The sequence below is a fragment of the Cottoperca gobio genome, chromosome 23, assembly GCF_900634415.1.
Source record: "Cottoperca gobio chromosome 23, fCotGob3.1, whole genome shotgun sequence".
NCBI lineage: Eukaryota > Metazoa > Chordata > Actinopteri > Perciformes > Bovichtidae > Cottoperca > Cottoperca gobio.
The window spans coordinates 1,602,501-1,621,666 of record NC_041377.1 but is presented as its reverse complement, the minus strand read 5'-3'; the positions used below and the strand labels follow the sequence as shown (position 1 = coordinate 1,621,666).

The window sequence follows — 19,166 nt, the reverse complement described above, 5'->3', positions numbered from 1 at the left end:
ATCATAGTGAGGATCATAGTGATCACACATGTGTATTTAAGGTTGTATTATACTGTCATTCTACTCTTTTCAGTCCAGTTTGGTGTTTATTAGTTTAGTCTCAGACTATAAATGTTTTATTGTAGTTTAAATGTTTGTTTGTTTTCAAAAGTGTTTGCATTATTAGTCATATGCAGGTTAACACATGGGCAAAGGTACAGCTCAATAATAAAAGGACTAGTCAAATAAATATAAATCAACATAAAGTTAGCGGCAAGTCATGTTGATAGTGCATTAGTATATAGTATTTCTGTCAGTTGTTGCTTTAGTAGCCTACTGTTAGTTGTTTATTGTCTGTTGTGTCAGTGTTATTGTCTCTTTTTAACACAAATTGAGACTATTTCAAAAATCTTTCTGTTTTTACACCATAGATATTACTCTTTCATATTTAAACATACATAAGCACAAACTTTAGAATAGAACAAGTACTAAAAACTCAAATGCACAAATGAATAAATAAACAAGCACACGCTGCAAAAGTGAGAAAAGTGTGTCACTTTTCATATTAATGAAAAATCAACAAGCCAAATATGGACTGGACAAAACCACCTGTTTGCACTGATGATGAAAAAGAAGTAGTGCAATTGTATTCCTCTAGAGGGAACTGTTGCATCGTTTACAATCAAGTATAAGTTCAATGGATGGACCTCCTCACAGCCGAGAACAACTAGCCATCTCATGTTATTCATTTATAAAACTCTACTGTTGAAGCTTTAAGATCACCTCACATGTCTTCTCTCATGTACATCTACAGGACACAATCCGGTAACTCTTTAACCTGAGACATTCCTCATGTACGCACCTCCGTCTTACTTTCCCCTTAGGGATTTTAAATGTTTTTCATCATGTTCTTGTTCTCAGGTCTCTCTGGGAAAAGAGATCTTCATCATAATTAGACTGCCTGATCAAATAAAGATAAATAAAATAAAAGTATTAACCAGTTTGTAAAAAAAGTAGCTCCAGAAGTCAATTTTATTTCAAAGTAAAAGCCGGAATACTACAGTATAACTCTGCAGAATGGCCTCTGGTAAAGTGTTATATTATCTTATATATTATTATATAATTGGATTATTATTACTAATGCATTTTTAAAGGCGTGTACAGCTACTTTTACTTAAGTGAAAGATCTGAATACGACTTTAAGTGTGTCTTATCCTTTGCCCTAAGGCCCTGCAGCAGGAGGTACTCTATAGTCTTGTGTGCTGGTGTGGGATGCAGGTGTAGCACTTCATGCTGGTGAATGGGGGCTGGGGGCACTCACTATGTAGATCCTATCAGTTTAAGCCAGAGTCTTTATAAGACAACAACACTTTAATGTCTGCTGTGCGGATTTAAGTCTCAACTCCAACAATGAAACAAAGGAAAACTTAATTATTATTGGAGAAATAGAGCAAGAATATTGCATCACTGTGGAGAAAAAAAAAAAGCTTATGGGAGTGATAGTTTGTTGTGATTGTAACACATTGTGAATCCGTCATTAAATATTGCAGTAACTTCACATTAATCTCTAAGAGAGAATAAAAGGAGGAGTTTTCAGGAAATTGCGCCTGAGGGAGGATTTTTACTGTAATCTCAACACACGCAACCTGACAGCATGTGAAGAATCCCTCTCATGTACTGATTAGTGGGGAACTGATCCATACAAGCCTTCTTAAACCCCCACTGTACCGGGTGTGTGTGTGGGGGGGGGGGGTGGTAATGTGCGTGTGTGTGTGTGAGTCAATAGACCAGAGGTTTGTGTGTGAGAGAGATTAAGGGGCGTTTGTGAGTGACTTAGAGAAAGAGGTATGTGTTGATGTGCCATGCGATGCCTGTGAATCACCTCTAATGTTTTTCTCCCTCTATGTCCCCGGGCCTTCACCGCCGTCATGTCCACACATGCTAACTCTCCCTCCCTGTCCTCTTTTCATCTCATAAACACACATTTTCTGTTACAATACTTCTGAGGACCTTGTGATTCACGTGCATTAACCAATATTTATTTAGTTTGGCATTGAACACGAACAGATTTATCACTCGATGTTGCAGCTCGCCCTTGCTTTGGTGCTTCTTTTAGCTCATTGTTTTAGTTTTACAGCACACTTAAGTATTTCTTCTCAATGTCACTTTTCTCATGAACCCTTGTTTTCAGAAAACAAGCAGATAAAACCCGGAGGATGCTATCTGCCCAGCACCAAACAGTAAACAGATGGAGTTAGCGAGAAGCTGAAGAGATGGATGTTGTGGAGGAGTTGGTAGAGAATACATTCGTCAGATGGCCGGTTGTTTGTGAGAAAACCCCACAGAGTTTTACTGCTCTCTCTCTCGATGTGCAGAGACAGAACAGCCATAAAGCTGCAGGTCACAGATAGACATCTTGAAAACCGTGCTTTCTTGCTTTCTGGAGTCCTGACAGCAACCAGCTGAGACTCCAGGAAGTCACTGATCTTTAGTTCTTTATTTGCACATGTAATAAAATCCAACAAAATAGAAGAAATATACTTAAGAAAATGCACGGGTGGGATAATAAAACGACGACCCTGAAGGCTTGTAAAAGGAACGTAACCCCTGTAAAACCACAAGTTGTCATTTGTGCATTTCAAATTCGTAACGATTAAACAAATGAAATATAACGTGTCGAGTAATAATCTTTTAGAGGTGCCACTAGGCAGATTCTGTTACCTTTGGACAGCCAGGCTGTGTTTCCTCTTGTCATTGTGCTAAGCTAACCTAAACCAAACGTCATAATCCCCGTGGTGTTCTCATCCTGGCAAGAGGAGGAATAAGCATATTCCCCAAACTTCTCTCCTTTAACATTTGCCGATGTTTGACAAACAAACCCATCATCAGTGGCATCTGGTTATAAAGATGGGACTGTTTTCTCCAGAGGTAAGTCACCTGGACCTCATGAGAATAGAAATGCACAGAGCAGCTTTGCAACCTGTTTTCATTGGACGGTGGTTTGATAATGTCAGTGAAAGGAAGCCATTCCGGTGGTTTCATGGAGGTGTTAACGCAGCTGGATACGCTGTTGGTTTTGCGGCGGGTGAGAACACAGCTGCCGGTGAAGCCAGGGGGAAATGCTTTACTTTGCCTGTAAACAAACACGTCTCCTGTACTCTCAGGTTTGCAGCCTGAATGTTAACGTTGGCTACTTGACAGCTTGTGATGTTTAATCTGTTTTTTAAACACTGTCCCGACTTGTCATGAGGGCCTGTTTTTCCCTCCCAAATTGTCTCCGTTGTCACGTTGCTGCGTGCGTTGGTTCATAATGACTCGATGACACCAGGTCCTTGTTTTCATGGCTGTATAATAATCAGCAGTAGCGTCTCAATCACTCTGTTATGTCAACATCACCCTCCCTGTTCTGGCTTGCTCTGATGATTCTCAGGTAGAGAAACATTCCTGATGCGTGTGTGCATGCATGTGTGTGTTTTTGTGAGCAATTAAAGGGTAACTCTGGTCTTTTTCAACCTGGATCCTATTGTCCCATGTGTTTGTGTCTAATGGAGACTGAGGGAGACTGAGGGAGAGTGCTGCAAGGGCTGCAAAGTCATCATATCGGGCAAATCAGCATCGTCAATGTACGTACACTGAAGGTGCTTGTTTGTGCCGCTAACAGCTCAGATTGTTGTTGTTTTGTAAAGGTAAAGACGGTAAAGTTTCATCTTTGCATACTGTTGTCAGAGACTTAGAATAACAATCTGAGCCCATCGGTGGTTTCAGTCTCTATATGCTATAATCTCCTCACTTCCTCTGTAAGTGAATCACAGCTGATGGGATCATACTGACCACATGACTCACTTATCCAGCACACACTTCCTCTCACCATGCTCCTGAGAAGAAATCCCCTCTTTCCATATGTTCTGCTTTTATTTCCCTCCCTCTGCCTTCCGCGGGACCTCTGGGTGCTGGTGTGCTGTGTGACACCCATAGCAGGCCGGTTTCGTGGGCGTTTGTCTCAGGGTGATGGGTGCTGCCGAAGAGGGGCATTGTGACTCCCAGCGAGAGGAGGGGAAGGTGGGTGGGGGGGGGGTTATTGTCCCCATGCCTGCGGGAGCTGCCATGCACTCCGCGGCCAATAGCAACACAAGAATGCTGACAGGACAAAGGCCATAACTCCATTCTATAGCAACACAAGCGGAGCATTGTGTTCATACAGGCACACACACTCGTATACACACACATGCATTTATTACTACAATAACACACACACACACATAAGCTATACTGGAGCAAACTATGCATCTTTGCAAGCATGCCAAACACTCATTCATCAACTAGTTTCCCACACCATGCAACCCCCCACAGGACATCTCCATCACAGGCTGAGAATGGCCAGTCAATCTGGGGACAATGAGTGTGGGCGAGGGAGCAAGAGAGAGAGGGAGGAGAGAGAGAGAGAGAGGGAGGGGAGGTCCATGGTTCAGCTGCAACAGTTCATGTGTTTGTGGCTCCCTGTTGCGTCTACGCTTCAAGGCCAGTTCCTCCGACTAACCTGAAGTTCTGGTAAAAGTACCAATGCACCATAGATTACAAGTCGTGCATGAAACATAATTTATTAGCAGCAGAATGTAGTTAAAGTAAAAGCACTGGTTCGGCCCCTCTGACTGATGACATTATTACATTATTAACACTGAAGCATCGACGTTAAAGCAGCGTGTAACTGTGTGAGCTGCTGCAGGTGGAGCTACTTCAGACGACTGTATATACAGTTCTGTCTACAGGGACACCAGATACATCTGAGTGAAATGATTAATGTGAGAGGAAACTAACACCTGAGACACATCTGTTTGAAGTTCTCAGACGTTTGAATAAATATGAATGTTGAATAATCAATATTTGTTAGCAACTCATAGATGAAATGTGACTACACTGTTTTCTTTAGTCTTTAACAGCGTGTTATATTATGTATTGTGTAAATAGTAAGTAATATAAACTGTTAAATAAATATAGTGGAGTCAAAAGTACAATATTTCCCTCTCATTTACTCATAAGTAACTCAAAAGGTACTTGAGTAACTGTACTTATAGTTACTTTCCACCACTTATACACAAATGCTTTTTAACTCGAATGTCGCTGGAAGAGCGCAGACCTCCGCCAATGCTCTTCTGTTGGTCCCACGTCCCAAGTTGGGAAGTAAAAAACAATGTTTCCCTCTGAAATGTCTTGAAGTTTATCATACGATGGAAATACTACAAGCAGAAAGTAAAAGTAAATATACTTAGTTACTTCCCACCACTGGCACTGAGGCATTCCTTCCAGTCACATTCCTCTTCCTGTATGCACTCGTTCACCCCTTCCCCTGCTGTCTGGAAACAGCTTGGCAGAAACGAGGAGGAGCCTTGACCCCTCTGCCACTAATCTGTGAATGGGCCGTGAATGAGGAAACGTGGGTACAAGAGGTTATCCGGGCCACGGCTGGGAAATAACATCCACTCCCGTTCACCTCTCCTGGAGGAGGCGAGGCCGGCAGACAGGTGAGTGACCTTTGACCCGGCCTGCTGCAGAGCGCTGCTCGATGCGCCAGGAATGTGTCCACACCTCTCGGCCAACCACGTCATGGCGAGTAGGCGAGGAGGCGGTGGGAAACACGCAGGCCGCCTAAACCCAAACAGAGTGTGTGCGCTCGCCCCGGCCTCTCTGTTATGGTCTACATTCTGTGGCGCTGTGTGAATGTAGGGGAGAGTGTTTTGGGAGCGAGAGTGATGGATGACTTAATCAGAAGGGACACGGAGAGAGAGTGTGTGTGTGTGTGTGTGTGTGTGTGTGTGTGTGTGTGTGTGAGAAAGAGAGCAGGGCGATAAGGATATTTTTGTCCAATTTATGTGAAGTATTTCAAGGCCTGGGCCGTTATATCAACTGTTGTTGAGAGTTGGAGTTCATGGGAGTGTGTCTGGGAAGCAACAAGGTTTCAATGGCGAAGTGAGATAGCTGCGACCTATTAAAAGGATACGTTTGTTTCTTACACCTTGGGCGTCATTTCTGAAGCTTTGGCCATCGATTCTTTAGTTGTTTTAAGTTCATCAGCAGCATTACTGAGGAACTGCTGCCCCGACTGAAGCTTTGGGAAAGGAAGAACCCGTTTAACTAAGCTAGCAAGGCCTTCGTCTCGCAGGTTATGGCGGTCCTCTGACAGTTTCCCATCACAGTTTACTGACTTCCTGCTTCCTGCTGCCCAGTAAGCAATTATTACCTACATTTTGTGTGTGCTCACCTTTTATTTGACCTTTAAATGAAGTGGTGTTACGTAGTCTGGCTAAACTGTTGTCGTGTTTACAACCTGTCTGATCTTCAGCAGGTGAAACATTATCATAATGATGGCCACAACTGTGAAAAATAAGAACAAAGTTGTAATTATCCTTTAATATTACCACATACAAAAACAATTAAACAGAGGGAGAAAGATGAACATAATATTTATATAGATATATACAAATAATACTGTACAAGAGCACAAAGGAAGGAATAACAAGGATTTTCTGAATTTAGTGTAAATATGAGATGAATCAATATACATGACGCTGTATCATAAACATTGGAACGGCTGTGTACACACACCTACAGAAAAGCTTAAGAGCTGGACTGAATCTGGACTGTGCTCGTAATATTCCTCTGCATTCAAACACTCTCTCTCACACACACACACACACATACACACACACACACACACATTTGCAAAACAGGCAAATCCATTCACTCAACACAGGCACACCTGGACCGTCTAAGATTTATCCACCTGTAGTGGCTTGTATGGCTTGTTCTGTGTCACTCTGGGTGCTTTGCACATTATGTAAGCAGCACACACACACACACACACGCACACACACACACACACACACACACTGCTGCCTGTGTGAAGGAGTGTCCACTGTCAAAAGGAATGGACGTGCACCATACACAGTCCATGTCAGGGGCGTCATTTAGTTTGTGTGTGTGTGTGTCTGTGTGTCTGTGTGTGTGTGTGTGTGTGTTAAATCTTCCTCTCTTTGTGTGTCCATATTCCCTCAGTCCATCTTAGGCTAAAGTGCTGCAGAGAGGAAGAGATTCAGTTTTAATTGTATGAGTTCAGAGGGAGTCACTTGAAATAGAAAGCACTCGTCCAAAGCGTCCGAACTCCTCAATTTCTTTCGCCGCCGCAGCAACAGCAGAAGAAACCCTACGAAGGAATGTGCGAGGCAAGATATGTCTGAATAAAATGATGTCCCATGTACTTTTAGCTGGCGCAGTCCACCACTAGCTCTCATTGGACAACAGCAGAGACATAAAAGGGGGTTTCAATCAACTCAGTTCAGCCCCCAAAAAACCTGCTCCCGATTCAATAATCCACATTTGGAGGACAAGAAAATCCACGGCATTGTTGTCCACGTGTCCGTCTGTCCGCCGGTGTTTTAACACGTCTACCAGTTGCAGTCTTTCTTTAGTAGCGTGAGGACTTTGCGCCCCAAGCTGGCTTTCCAAGGTTTGACAAAGCTCTTCATGTTGACCAGGAGGCGGCCCTGCTTACGGTCCGAGTGTCCCGCCACGAGGTACTCCACCCCTGAGAAATGATGTCAAAGGTCAGTGACACTTAATTAAGGCTGCCACTATTTTCATTATTGATTTAATTAACCTGCCGATCATTTCTAGATTATTGACTAATCTAGAAGAATGTCCATCCTAGTTATTAAATGTCCCAGGTGATGTCTTAATAATAATAATAATAATAATAATAATAATAATAATAATAATAATAATAATACATTTTATTTATAAGCGCACTTTTAATTTGCGTAAACAAAACTCAAAGTGCTACAGAGTAAAAACGATGAGCAAAATATACATTAAAAATAAAAATAATAAAATAAATAAAATAAAAAATAAAATAAAAATAAAATAAAAATAAAATAAAACAAAACAAAACAAAATTATTATTTTTTTAATTGAAAAATAAAATAAAATAAAAAATGTCTTACTTTGTCATTCCAAACATATTCAGTTTAATATGATATAAAACAGAGTGAAGCAGGAAGTTGTTTCATTTGAGAGGCTGAAAACATTTACGCGTTAAAGCATCAACGATATCTTTCTGTCCATCGACTGATCTATTAGTTGACTATTCGTTGCATCTCTGTTGTATTTGCTATGTTTCTTTTAAGAACGTCCAGCTGTGCTCTGGAGGATCACGGCAGAGTGTGAGGCTCACCTGGGTTGAGGATGGGGCAGGTGCAGCCCCGTGCGGTCCAGGACTCGGGGTAAAGAGTGACCCGACCCCGGAGTATCTTCACCTTGGTGTTCTGACTGAGCACCTTCTGGACTTTGACCTCCACCTCGGCATGGGAGCCCTTATCGTGGGCAGACAGCACTTTCACCTTCAGGACTAAGAGGGAGGTAGAGAAGACACGTATTAATAATGAAATGTTAAAAACGTGCTACATTTTATACTTAAATAACTTAAAATAACCTTACCGTATGCATAATTCATGGTGCAGAAGAGTTTACTGTTGGTCAGGGCTTGCTCTTTGCACTCACACTTCTCTGCAGGAGACACAGGTACAGATTAATGTTGTAATATAACTGTGTGTGTGTGTGTGTGTGTGTGTGTGTGTGTGTGTGTGTGTGTGTGTGTGTGTGTGTGTGTGTGTGTGTGTGTGGTCTCAGATACTGTGCATGGCGTCCCAAGAATGCAAGCACAGTGTGTGTGTCCAGTGAGGAATGTGCCAATGAAAGCTGCAGTTACATGGTGATGGTGGTGGGGGGTCTAAGAGAAGGGACACTTGGAAACTGTCCATGTACACACACACACACACACACACACACACACACACACACACACACACACCTTTGTTCCATGTCCTTCTATAGTCCTATCAAGACTTTAATTTCTTAACCATTTATGCTTGGTCAGAGGACTGTGGAGGACACACACACACACACACACACACACACACACACACACACACACACACACACACACTCTCTGTATCTCACCTGAGTAATGGAGGGCAGAGAAGAGTTCGTCTGGTCTGAAAATCTTCACTGGCTCGCTGGAGTTTCCCTCTAAGTTGTACAGGTCCAGATCAGAGCTGCACAAACACATCACACCATCAGCACACACACACACACACACACACACACACACACACACACACACGGGATAAGATCCTCAGAGGATGAATCCCAGATCTTTTTACTCACCCGAACATACAGGCTCCAGTGAACGGATCACAGTCTCCTGCACAGTCACATGGACGGCAGCCATACTCGTGGAAGCCCCAGTATCCCACCATGCACCTGTCACAGTGGGATCCACCTACTCCAGGTTTACAGATGCAGTTTCCATTGGAGGGGTCGCAAAGTGAGCCGTCAGCCAAGTGGAAAGGCATGGAGCCCAAGGGGTGACAGCTGCATGCTGCAAGAGAGAAAAGCAGTTTAGACATGAAGGCATTACATATTTCACTTTGACATAATAAATCATGAGCATATGTCATCACAATATTGGGATTTAGTGAGATTTGGTCACATCACAAATGGAGTCAGAGGATCCCCAGAGGATGATATGATATTTTATTTTATTGTATTAAAATATATCATTGTCTTGCAGGCATTTGGCCATAAACAAAAGTATTGGACATGTTCAAACTCGATGACTGTGCTCGACGAAAAGCCAGAGGATCACCAGAGTGAGTAGGATTCATCGTCTGGGGAACGTGAAGGACTAAACAAAGTTTCATTGCGATCCATCCAATAGTTGTTGATATATTTCCGTCTACAACAAAGTCCTCTAACAAGGCAAAACAATAATCTGAAGTCTAAAGGTCTTTTAAACCGACCGTCTGCTGACCTGCAATTTATTACCAGGACTTAAGTATTTCATCATTCATCAGTTGCTCTATTTGTATGTCTGGCATTGTTGCAGGAGCTTGTAATACAAAGGCTTCTCTCTTTTTCTTATCACACACACACACACACACACACACACACACACACACACACACACACACACACACACTCAAACCTCTCTCCCTCCCTCATGTCCACTCTAATTGTGTGCTGATAGGGTGTTCTTTAAACAACCTCCAAAAACAATATACTTGTACACACACCCATGTTTCCACTGAGAAACATACTGTCTGCTCTCTTTCTACTGTTACCAACACTGAGACCCGGAGGAGGTGTCAGGCCTCCCCATAAATCTCTCCCTATCCCGATGAGAGGACGGGGGTGATTGGGGGAGGGGGGGGGGGGGGAACGTGGTGAAGGAGAGGCAGAAGACGAGGAGGGAGAAACAAAGAGGGGGTGTTGTTTTGGAGCCATTTCTCTGCTGTTTAATGATGCTTGAAGCTCAACTGGCAGTAAATGACTCTAAACTACGTACTGTACTCCCCGAGGCGTCTCCCTGCACTCCCGCCGCTTATTTTTTATGAAAGGATATTACCTCCCGAAAAATGACCATTTGCGTGTCAGTGACTCCTCCCATGCTAGCTTGAATTTTTATTATGTAAAACACGTCGGACTTGCACAGACGAGTAGCTGCGCAAGAGTAACGTTTTTCACTGGGAGGCAGTGAGCATGTAAAGGTAACATGAGGCGAACTATCGATACAAAAATGGTAATTTTGTGGGTGAAACATTCCTTTGATGCCGATGTTTGACTTTAGATTATAGAAACAAAGCCACAGTAGTAGTTCTGGACGTTTTCTGAAACCAAAGCTCCAGATATGATGTTAAATGCACATGACCGCTCGCACAAACAAATAATGCATTCAGGAGATTGCATGCTTTTGAAAAAAACACCTCTAAAGCTGAGATTAAAAGTTAATTCTTGACCTTGGAAACCGCAGTTGACAAAACAATCTCGCAACGAGGTCCATTCAGTGGCTGCTCGCCTTCGATTGAACCCACCAGGTCAGTTTACATTTGAAGTGATAGAAGATGTGACGCATTCACATCCTGAAGTCATCCGTACGGTTGTTGAGTTACAAAAGTTACAAAACTTGTACGATATTTTGCATTACATTACTTTTTCCTAAATAGATATGTGATGATTTGTAACTTATGGTTTATTTTCCCTCTTTACAGCGTCTTCAGTCAATGTCCCACCAGACAGTTTATCAAACGAACCCCCCGGGACAGATAAGATCATAAACGTTATCATAAGACCGAACTGTGCAATGTCAATAAAATCATAAAAATATCACATTTACAGACTTTATAGACACAAAAGCACACACAAGCACAAAAGACACGTACAAATATCAGACATCCCTACCATTACAACACAAGAATTGTCGTGTGTGTGTGTGTGTGTGTGTGTAGGTCTTATCTACACTATTGTTTAGTGAGCAGCCTCCGCTCGTTAATAATTAACGGAGATTACAGCACCACCTCAGTTCCATGTAGAGCCAAAACACGTGTGACCATGTGTTTGGTTAGCGTGTGTGTTTACATATCTGCGTGAGAGTTTATGAGCATTTGAAGGGGGTCACTACACAAGGACTCCTGTGTGTAAATATCTGTGCATGCTGCCCGTCCGTCCGTCCGTCCGTGTGTGTGTAAGAAAGCTGCAGGTGCTCTAACAATGACAACTTCATGAGACATGACAAGACACCTGTCTGAGCAACTAGTGCAGACATCAAACTCCCTGCACACACACACACACACACACACTAACTTTCCCCCCTGCTAAAGGGTTTGGGTGTGTACGAGCTTGACAGGAGTGTTTTCTTTCCAGGGCCCCTCGGAGATTGGTATGAAAGAAATGTTCCTCACGACGGAGGGAAATTCCACTATTGTCAGCGGGATTTCACAACCTGTACCTTCATCTCAGGGGTTCTCCAAAGCATGCCGTCGCTCCTTTTTTCTATCAATCAGCCGTCAGTGAGGATCATTCGCCCTCCAGCCTCCAGAGTTACATAGTTTGAAAAACATGCACTCGACCCATTCCCTGAAATCCAAACCCTGAAGCACGTCTGCATCTGTGACCTTATCAGACACGTCAACACATCTAAACTTCTCTACTCCACTTTGTATTAGTGTTTTGTGATGATGTATTTGTTTGTAGAAATATAAAGGTTTGTGGGCGTTTTATGGTGCGCTTAAAAACATTAAAAGATATATATATATATATATATATATATATATATATATATATATATATGTTGCCGATTTCTTTCTAAATTCGGTTATAATTTGCGATACATTTGGATGGAAACCTGGTTTATGTGATCAAATTGCCAACACTCCTCCCCTTAGATGTTTTTGAATGGTTTGGTGCAAGTTGACAAGTTGTTTTAAAGTCGCTGTGTGTGGCTACGTGAACACACCTACACACACACACACACACACACACACACACACACTAGTAATCATGTCCAGCGTACCTGCAGGACGGAGCTCACTGGGTCAAATCTGACACGTAATCAGACGGGGAATGTAGCCACTGCTGTGTCTATGGATGACTATCGCGTGTTTACTTAAGACTCATCATCACCGGAGGGCAGACACACACACACACACACACACGCACACACACACACAGAAGACCCTCACACACACAATGCGACCAATGATTACCCTGAAGCTACTTGAGCTCTGAGTCACACATGAAAAATGGCAAAACAAGCCCAAGGTGGACACGTAGGCGAGCTTTGAGTCAAGACGTAGGAATGCCACCATCTGATGATTAACTACGGTGTAAACGTTGGCTGGAGCACGCACACGCACACACACACACACACACACACACACACACACACACACACACAGGGCCAGGTGCCCATCAGCATATCAGCGTTATCCAGCACGTCCCGGCTTGTGATCTCAGTCCTCAGCATTCCTTGTGAGAATAAGAGCGCCGTGCCAGTGTGGTGTGTATGAGGTTAATGTTATGATCCACTCGGGTGATTAATTATGCCATACGACATTTTTACAGTGTTCTTCATGTCACGGTTAGCAAACAAAGTAGGGTATGGCAACATCCCAGTATCTAATATGGATAAGTGAAATTCCTGAAGTCGTCTCACAGAAATCGGGAGCAGCAACGACTTCTCATTGAGGATACGTCAATGCCATTTTTGACACCAGTGGTACCAACTATCTTGCACTACTGCTACTCAAGATTAAGACCCCATGTCCCATAATCCCTACTGCTCACTGTCCTAACCCTCATCCCAACAACCCATGCTCTGCTGCTCACTGCCACATTGTAATGAGCAACATGTTTAGTAGGATGTAACTGGTGCGTGCGTCTTACGTTTGCAGGAGTCGGGGGCTGTCTGTGGTCCCTGGGTGTCTCTGTAGAAGCCGGCTTTGCAATTCTGACACTGATGTCCTTCTGTGTTGTGCAGACAGTCACACACGCCTCCGCTGCGCTGGCCAGACTCACGCCACGCCGTCCAGTCAAAGCGGCAGCTGTGAGCGTGTCCGTTACACTTACACTCTGGTGTGAGAGGGAGGAAATCTGTGAGGCACTGCGTCTTTGGGCCGACGTAAAGGCCTTTTGATTATATGTGGAGCACTAACTCTTAAATGACGTGTGTTTGCATTAAAGGAATATTCCAACAAACATTCTTTGAGTATGAAATAGACGATGCCTGTAGGTAAAGCAGAAACGTTTGTAGCTTCTTGTACTTTCTCCACAATATTTCTATAATATACTGTATTACATTATGCTTTGGCAATCTTGTTGTTACTAGTGTGTGTTCTCGATGTTCTGCCACCACATTTGATCGGCCTATCACCATCAACAGCACTGCTAACCCCTAAAACTCCTCAAATGTAACTCTAGGACTTTCTGACGATGCTCCTGTTGTGGAGAAGATGCAACATGTGTTTGTTCGACTCACTCCGACATTCATGCGGAGCGCCCGTCAGTCCGTCAGCGGGCTGCCAGGGTCGGTCGTTATAGAGAGGAGTGCAGCGCTCGCAGTGATCACCTGCAGTGTTGTGTCTGCACACACACTTCCCATGGACCTGAGAAAGAGAGAGAGGGGGAGAGGGAGAGGGAGCTCATTAGCAGCAAGCAAAAATGATAGACAGAGGTAGAGATGGAAGGAACAAAGAGGTCAGTGTGATGGAGAGGAAAGGTTCCCACGTGAGGACAAGCATGTTGGGGGTTCCTCTTAGATTTCACACTCTCCATTTCTTCTTCTCTCTTTCCTTTTCTACAAATCTCTACTTTCCCCTCCACTTCCTCTCATTCCATTTCTCTCTCTCGGACTCTCTCGCCTGAAAATTAGTGAATGGAGATTGATTGTTTGGCTTCATAGCTGGAAACAAGAACGGGCCTCTAGCCTGAAAAGCCTGTGTGTGTGTGTGTGTGTGTGTGTGTGTGTGTGTGTGTGTGTGTTTGTGCGTGTGTTTACGAGTGTGTGTGTGTGTGTGTGTGTGTTTGAGAAGAGTGCAAGTATGCAGCGATGAGAGCACAATAACAATCTCCTTGTCATTCCTGTGAGCTGGAATGCCATGCATGCTGGATAATGATTGAAGGAGAGGAGGGAGGGGGGACAAGGCATCTGAGGAAGCTCTTTATTTGTTTGCGTTACACCGTGCAACTGTAATGTAGGACACACACACACACACACACACACACACACACACACTATTATACAACGATAACAGAGATAGAGACACACTGATCAACATAGAAAATAACTGCAAATGCACAAACACACACAGATTCTTGCGCTTGTTTCCCACGGTGTGTGATGGCTCTGATTCAAACTGTACAGAGTTAAACACATCCACATGCTACAGAATACAGCCAACATGTTCTCTGACCCCAGATTAGTCCAGTAATGTAGAGGTGAACGCACAATGCACACATTCCTAATTTACACCATTTCAATCACACTAATAGGGGGAAGCAATTGCATAAATGAGAGGTCCAGGCAAATAGGAGGCAGGAGACCTAATGACACATATCGTTAAAAAATGAAAAAGAAGTAATTAATGGAAAAGTGGAAAAGAGTGGAGGGAAATGAGGGGCACGGAAAAAGAAAACAATGGACAAGAAGAAGGGGAAAAGGGCAGCAGGAGCAGCTGGCTCAGGTCCAGACAGATGGTATTTCACCCATTTCACATGCAACCATACCGTGACACGGGACAATTAACACATGTACACACTTACATGTAGAGCTGCACACATGCAACCGTGTAAACTCGGCCATACAGAGGACATGGCAGAGCCGCACTCGTGTGTGATGCTGATTAGGAATATTTATGGAAGCTGCTGCTGATGTTAGCATCTTATTAGCATCAAATGTCACTACTTGTGTGGCAAAAAGGGACAAATATAGATTTATTAAATCAGAAGCTGATAGTGAGTCCTGATTGACGACGTCCTCGTCACTGTAAAGCGTAGCGCCCACCCTCAGGTCTACGTTGTTAGCGCTGTCAGCACTGTTAGCTGTTAGCGCAGTTAGCTGTCGTCGCCATGTGGAGGCAATAGCTCTGCTCTGAATGTATGTAAAGAAGAAATGAAAAGAGTAAAAGAGGTCCAGAAAGATGTAAAGAGAGGCAGTGAGGTTGTGTAAAACAGAGAACACATGCTTATTGAGTGGCCTAATTGCTGCTAACGCTCCAGTAGTTGTCCCTGGATGTCAGTATGTGTTGGCTTTGTGGCTAACTAGCAGACAGTGAAATCACGCTCAACCGCAAAATTCCCCGTGTGGGGGAACAGGAGCACAAAAAACAACAACGAACATGTGCACAGTGTCACCACTTTCACCGCTTACTTTTTTTTACAGATAAACACTGCATGCTTGAGCACACACAGCAGACTAAACAACTGTATATGAACAGAGAAGAAGAATAGGCCTATGCTGCACTGTAGACTATGTTTAGCGAATAGGACGACCTAAATCACTCTACACGCCCTTCCCTTCCCTTCCGTGAGTGATCGGTAATCTCTGCCCTCATCTCCCATCTTGTGCTGCTGTGCTTGTTTGGGTTTTGCCAGAAATCTGGGTCAAAACAGAGACACAAAACAAACTGCTGATAAAACTCCTGGAAAAGTCACTTATATAACTTCTGCGTGTTTATCCCAACGCTACCCGCATGGCGCGCGGCAGAACGACGCTCCGGTGACCTGAGGTAATGTTGTGAGGACGGTTAAGAAGGATTTTCTGGACTATTATTTGTGATGAAAAATGAAACTCAGCCACACATGTAAGCATTAAAAGGATCTATCATTATTATTATTACCCTTGGCGTGCAGAGGAGAGTTTTACAGCCCCGTAAAGTCCAAAGACTTTCTCCCCTCAAAAGAAGGAAATCCTGATGAAAACACTCAGTAGAGCCACTTGGAATTTCTTGGCATGAAAATAGTCAGATTTAAAGATTTAAAGATTGTGTCCAATAAATCGGCTATCAGCAGCTTCATATCTGCAAGGAAAACAAGAATGGTCTCGTTCATTTATCTCGTGTAATACCAACATTTCCCATCTGCTTCCAATCAGGATGAAATATCAGCTGCTTGTCTGAGAAGTTACAGCACGTCTATGTCATCGTTTGATGCACTAAATGACTTATAGGATGTGAAATACAAGAGAAAGAGACATTTCAGTTCAGAAATATCAAAGTTATGAGGGAGTCGATTGTAAAATGTCCATTTCAGTTCATATCTTGGTCGCAATTCTTTACAAAAAACAAGAGATCCATATCAAAAATGTTTGTTTTGTTGGGTGATTATGTACGAAAGCATCAGCCTCAAAAGCCCTTCACAACTGTGTACTGTGTATGTTGATGGATGCTGTTGTTGTTCTGTCTAAATGTCTTTGCTTATACAAGTTGTAAAGGAAACTCCTTGTTGACTTTCACTTTCCCCGTCGAGCTTCGCCGATTGCAGGCGAACAGACGTTTCTGTTTGTGGAGATGATTGTGATAAGAACATAAACACTCATTCTCCAGGGAAACACACACACACACACACACACACACACACACACACACACACACACACACGCACACACACACACACACACATGCACCAACAACCTCATTAACCCTCAGTTGTAACAATATCTACATCTCTCTGGTTTGTCAGGCAGGGAATGCAGCTTTGTGTCAGAGCAGACGGAGCCTGAAGAACAGAGGAAGTGGAGGCTGTTAATAAGACGAGTGCCAACACTGTTTAGTCTGTAAGTATCAAGCCTTATAATCTTCCTCAGAACAAGTGAGAAACTTGCCCATGGGGTGTGATTACTTGTGCGATAATGCAAAAGTGACGTGCATGCATGTCAAACAAGATGCTAGCTGTGTCCTCAATCACTCGTTAAATCATCCACAACCCCCTATATAGCACACGCTGAATAGTTTACTCTATAGTTACAGTGTGTCTCTGCACTCTAATGCACATCTGATGCTCCTCTCTTACCACATGGTTGGTGCGGTCTCTGATGGGCTGGTACCCCGGGGCGGGAACACACTGCTCAGCGTGTCCGTTACAGAAGCAGCTGCCCTTTACGATCAGGTCGTAGATGGCAAAGTGCAGGGTGGGCAGAGCTTCGTGGGCGGAGGCGAGGTCTTTGGCCTGGCAGGGACACGACTGACGCTTCAGCAGTCGGATTCGGATGTTGGTCACCCTCAGCTGCTGCTGGCCCTCCAACCCGAACGGATCCAGGGACTCCCACTTTGGGAGGGTGCGGTAGATCACCTGTTAGTCAGAGAGAAAGGTCTGCCGTCACATTTTATAACGAATCAAGTTTGTTTTTATTTTTGGAGGTAATGAGTGTTGCAGGCTCAGTGCTCCCTTTAGGAGGTGGAGTTGTTGTGTTAAGCTTCATGGTTTCCCTCCTCTTTGGTTTACTTTTGCTTTACTCCTTTAAATACGGAAACTAATAAAAACTTCTCAATAGTACAAAAGAGGAGCTGGGAAGCCGTTCCCTGATGCGGCCCCACTTCATGAGTTCGAGGGATTAGACACTGTATTTAATGTCACGATCAGGTCCATTGATGCTACTCGTGTCACTACTCGTGTCACTATACGTGTCATGTTAATGGGGGTTTGTTTTGGTTTAAGTTGTGCACTAAACCTTACAACCCACCATCATCGACTACGTCCACACGTGACCATGACCCCGCCCCCCTTCCTCTATCCCCCCCCCCCCTCCCCCTCTGGTCCCTGGACATCCTTCAAATCGAAGATCCCTTTATATGCTGCCTGCCATCGCCATGGCTACTGCTGTCACTAGCAACCAACACTGCTGCTGTTGTCGTGGCGAAGAAGTCGGTGTCTGCCCCAACTCTCGCTGTGAAAGAAATGTGTGTGTTTGTAGTGTGTCTTTTTTCAAAGTGTGTGTGGTTGTCGCTGGCAGTCATTGATATCATTGGACGAGTAGTGTGTGTGTGTGTGTGTGTGTGTGTGTGTGTGTGTGTGTGTTGTCTTTGGTTAAAGCAAGATGCAAGCAGAAAGCCCCCATGTGGCTCCCTCATTGGCTGGATGACTGGCCCAGAGTGTGATGGTAGGAGCACTATTAATTTCCCTGTTGTTGGAAAAGGTCGCGGGGTCACGGCATTGTGGTCCACAATTAAGAGAACACGACAAATAGGACGAGGGGCGCCGGTCCGCGGGAGAGCACGGAGAGCAGGGCCAGACAAAGACGGGGACGGAGATCCAGCTTCACATAACTCAGGGCCCGGACAAAAGGCCCGCGACAGCCCGGTGACACCACAGCAACACCAGCACACACACAGAACCACACTGGCATGCACATAGACATCAGTGTCATGATTTCCTTTACACAGCACACATTCCCTTCTTGGAGCTTCTACTACACAATGACGCCTCATAGTTTTCCTTTGAATGTGGAGGCCAAATATTAGTGTTCGCAAATACGCTGATGAGACCCACGTTTATGTTAATGTGATCCCTGAACGGAAGAATCCTTGCCACTGAAAGCACACATTCATTTCTTATTTGTGTTTTGTTTTTTTTACTTCTGAGTTGCAAGAGGATGTTGTTTATTGTAAATTACAGTACAGCACAGTGTCCTCTTGCAGCAGAAAACATACGTTTGTAATGAAGGTGAGAAGTTTTTGAGCGGCGCTATGGAGCAACATTTTGACATGTGGGTCTTCGTTTTCTTTATATCTCAAACTCTTACTTGCACTTAAACAGGGATGTACATTTAGCATGCAACACATAGTCCTACGATTATTCAGGCTCTT

At 43.8% G+C, this 19,166-nt stretch overlaps 1 protein-coding gene across 1 annotated transcript in view; it reads right to left on the bottom strand.

The window, feature by feature from the left end:
* Positions 1 to 6,364: 6,364 nt before the first annotated feature.
* ntn4 (netrin 4) overlaps positions 6,365 to 19,166 on the bottom strand; it is an 18,708-nt gene continuing 5,906 nt past the window's right edge. The window contains exons 3-10 of the mRNA XM_029462457.1: positions 17,374 to 17,652; positions 13,844 to 13,970; positions 13,252 to 13,437; positions 9,196 to 9,409; positions 8,989 to 9,083; positions 8,467 to 8,535; positions 8,204 to 8,377; positions 6,365 to 7,558 (exon numbers count right to left, since the gene is read on the bottom strand). Of these exons, the coding sequence (XP_029318317.1) occupies positions 7,419 to 7,558; positions 8,204 to 8,377; positions 8,467 to 8,535; positions 8,989 to 9,083; positions 9,196 to 9,409; positions 13,252 to 13,437; positions 13,844 to 13,970; positions 17,374 to 17,652 (1,284 nt within the window). The 3' untranslated portion in view covers positions 6,365 to 7,418. The remainder of the gene's footprint in view (positions 7,559 to 8,203; positions 8,378 to 8,466; positions 8,536 to 8,988; positions 9,084 to 9,195; positions 9,410 to 13,251; positions 13,438 to 13,843; positions 13,971 to 17,373; positions 17,653 to 19,166) is intronic.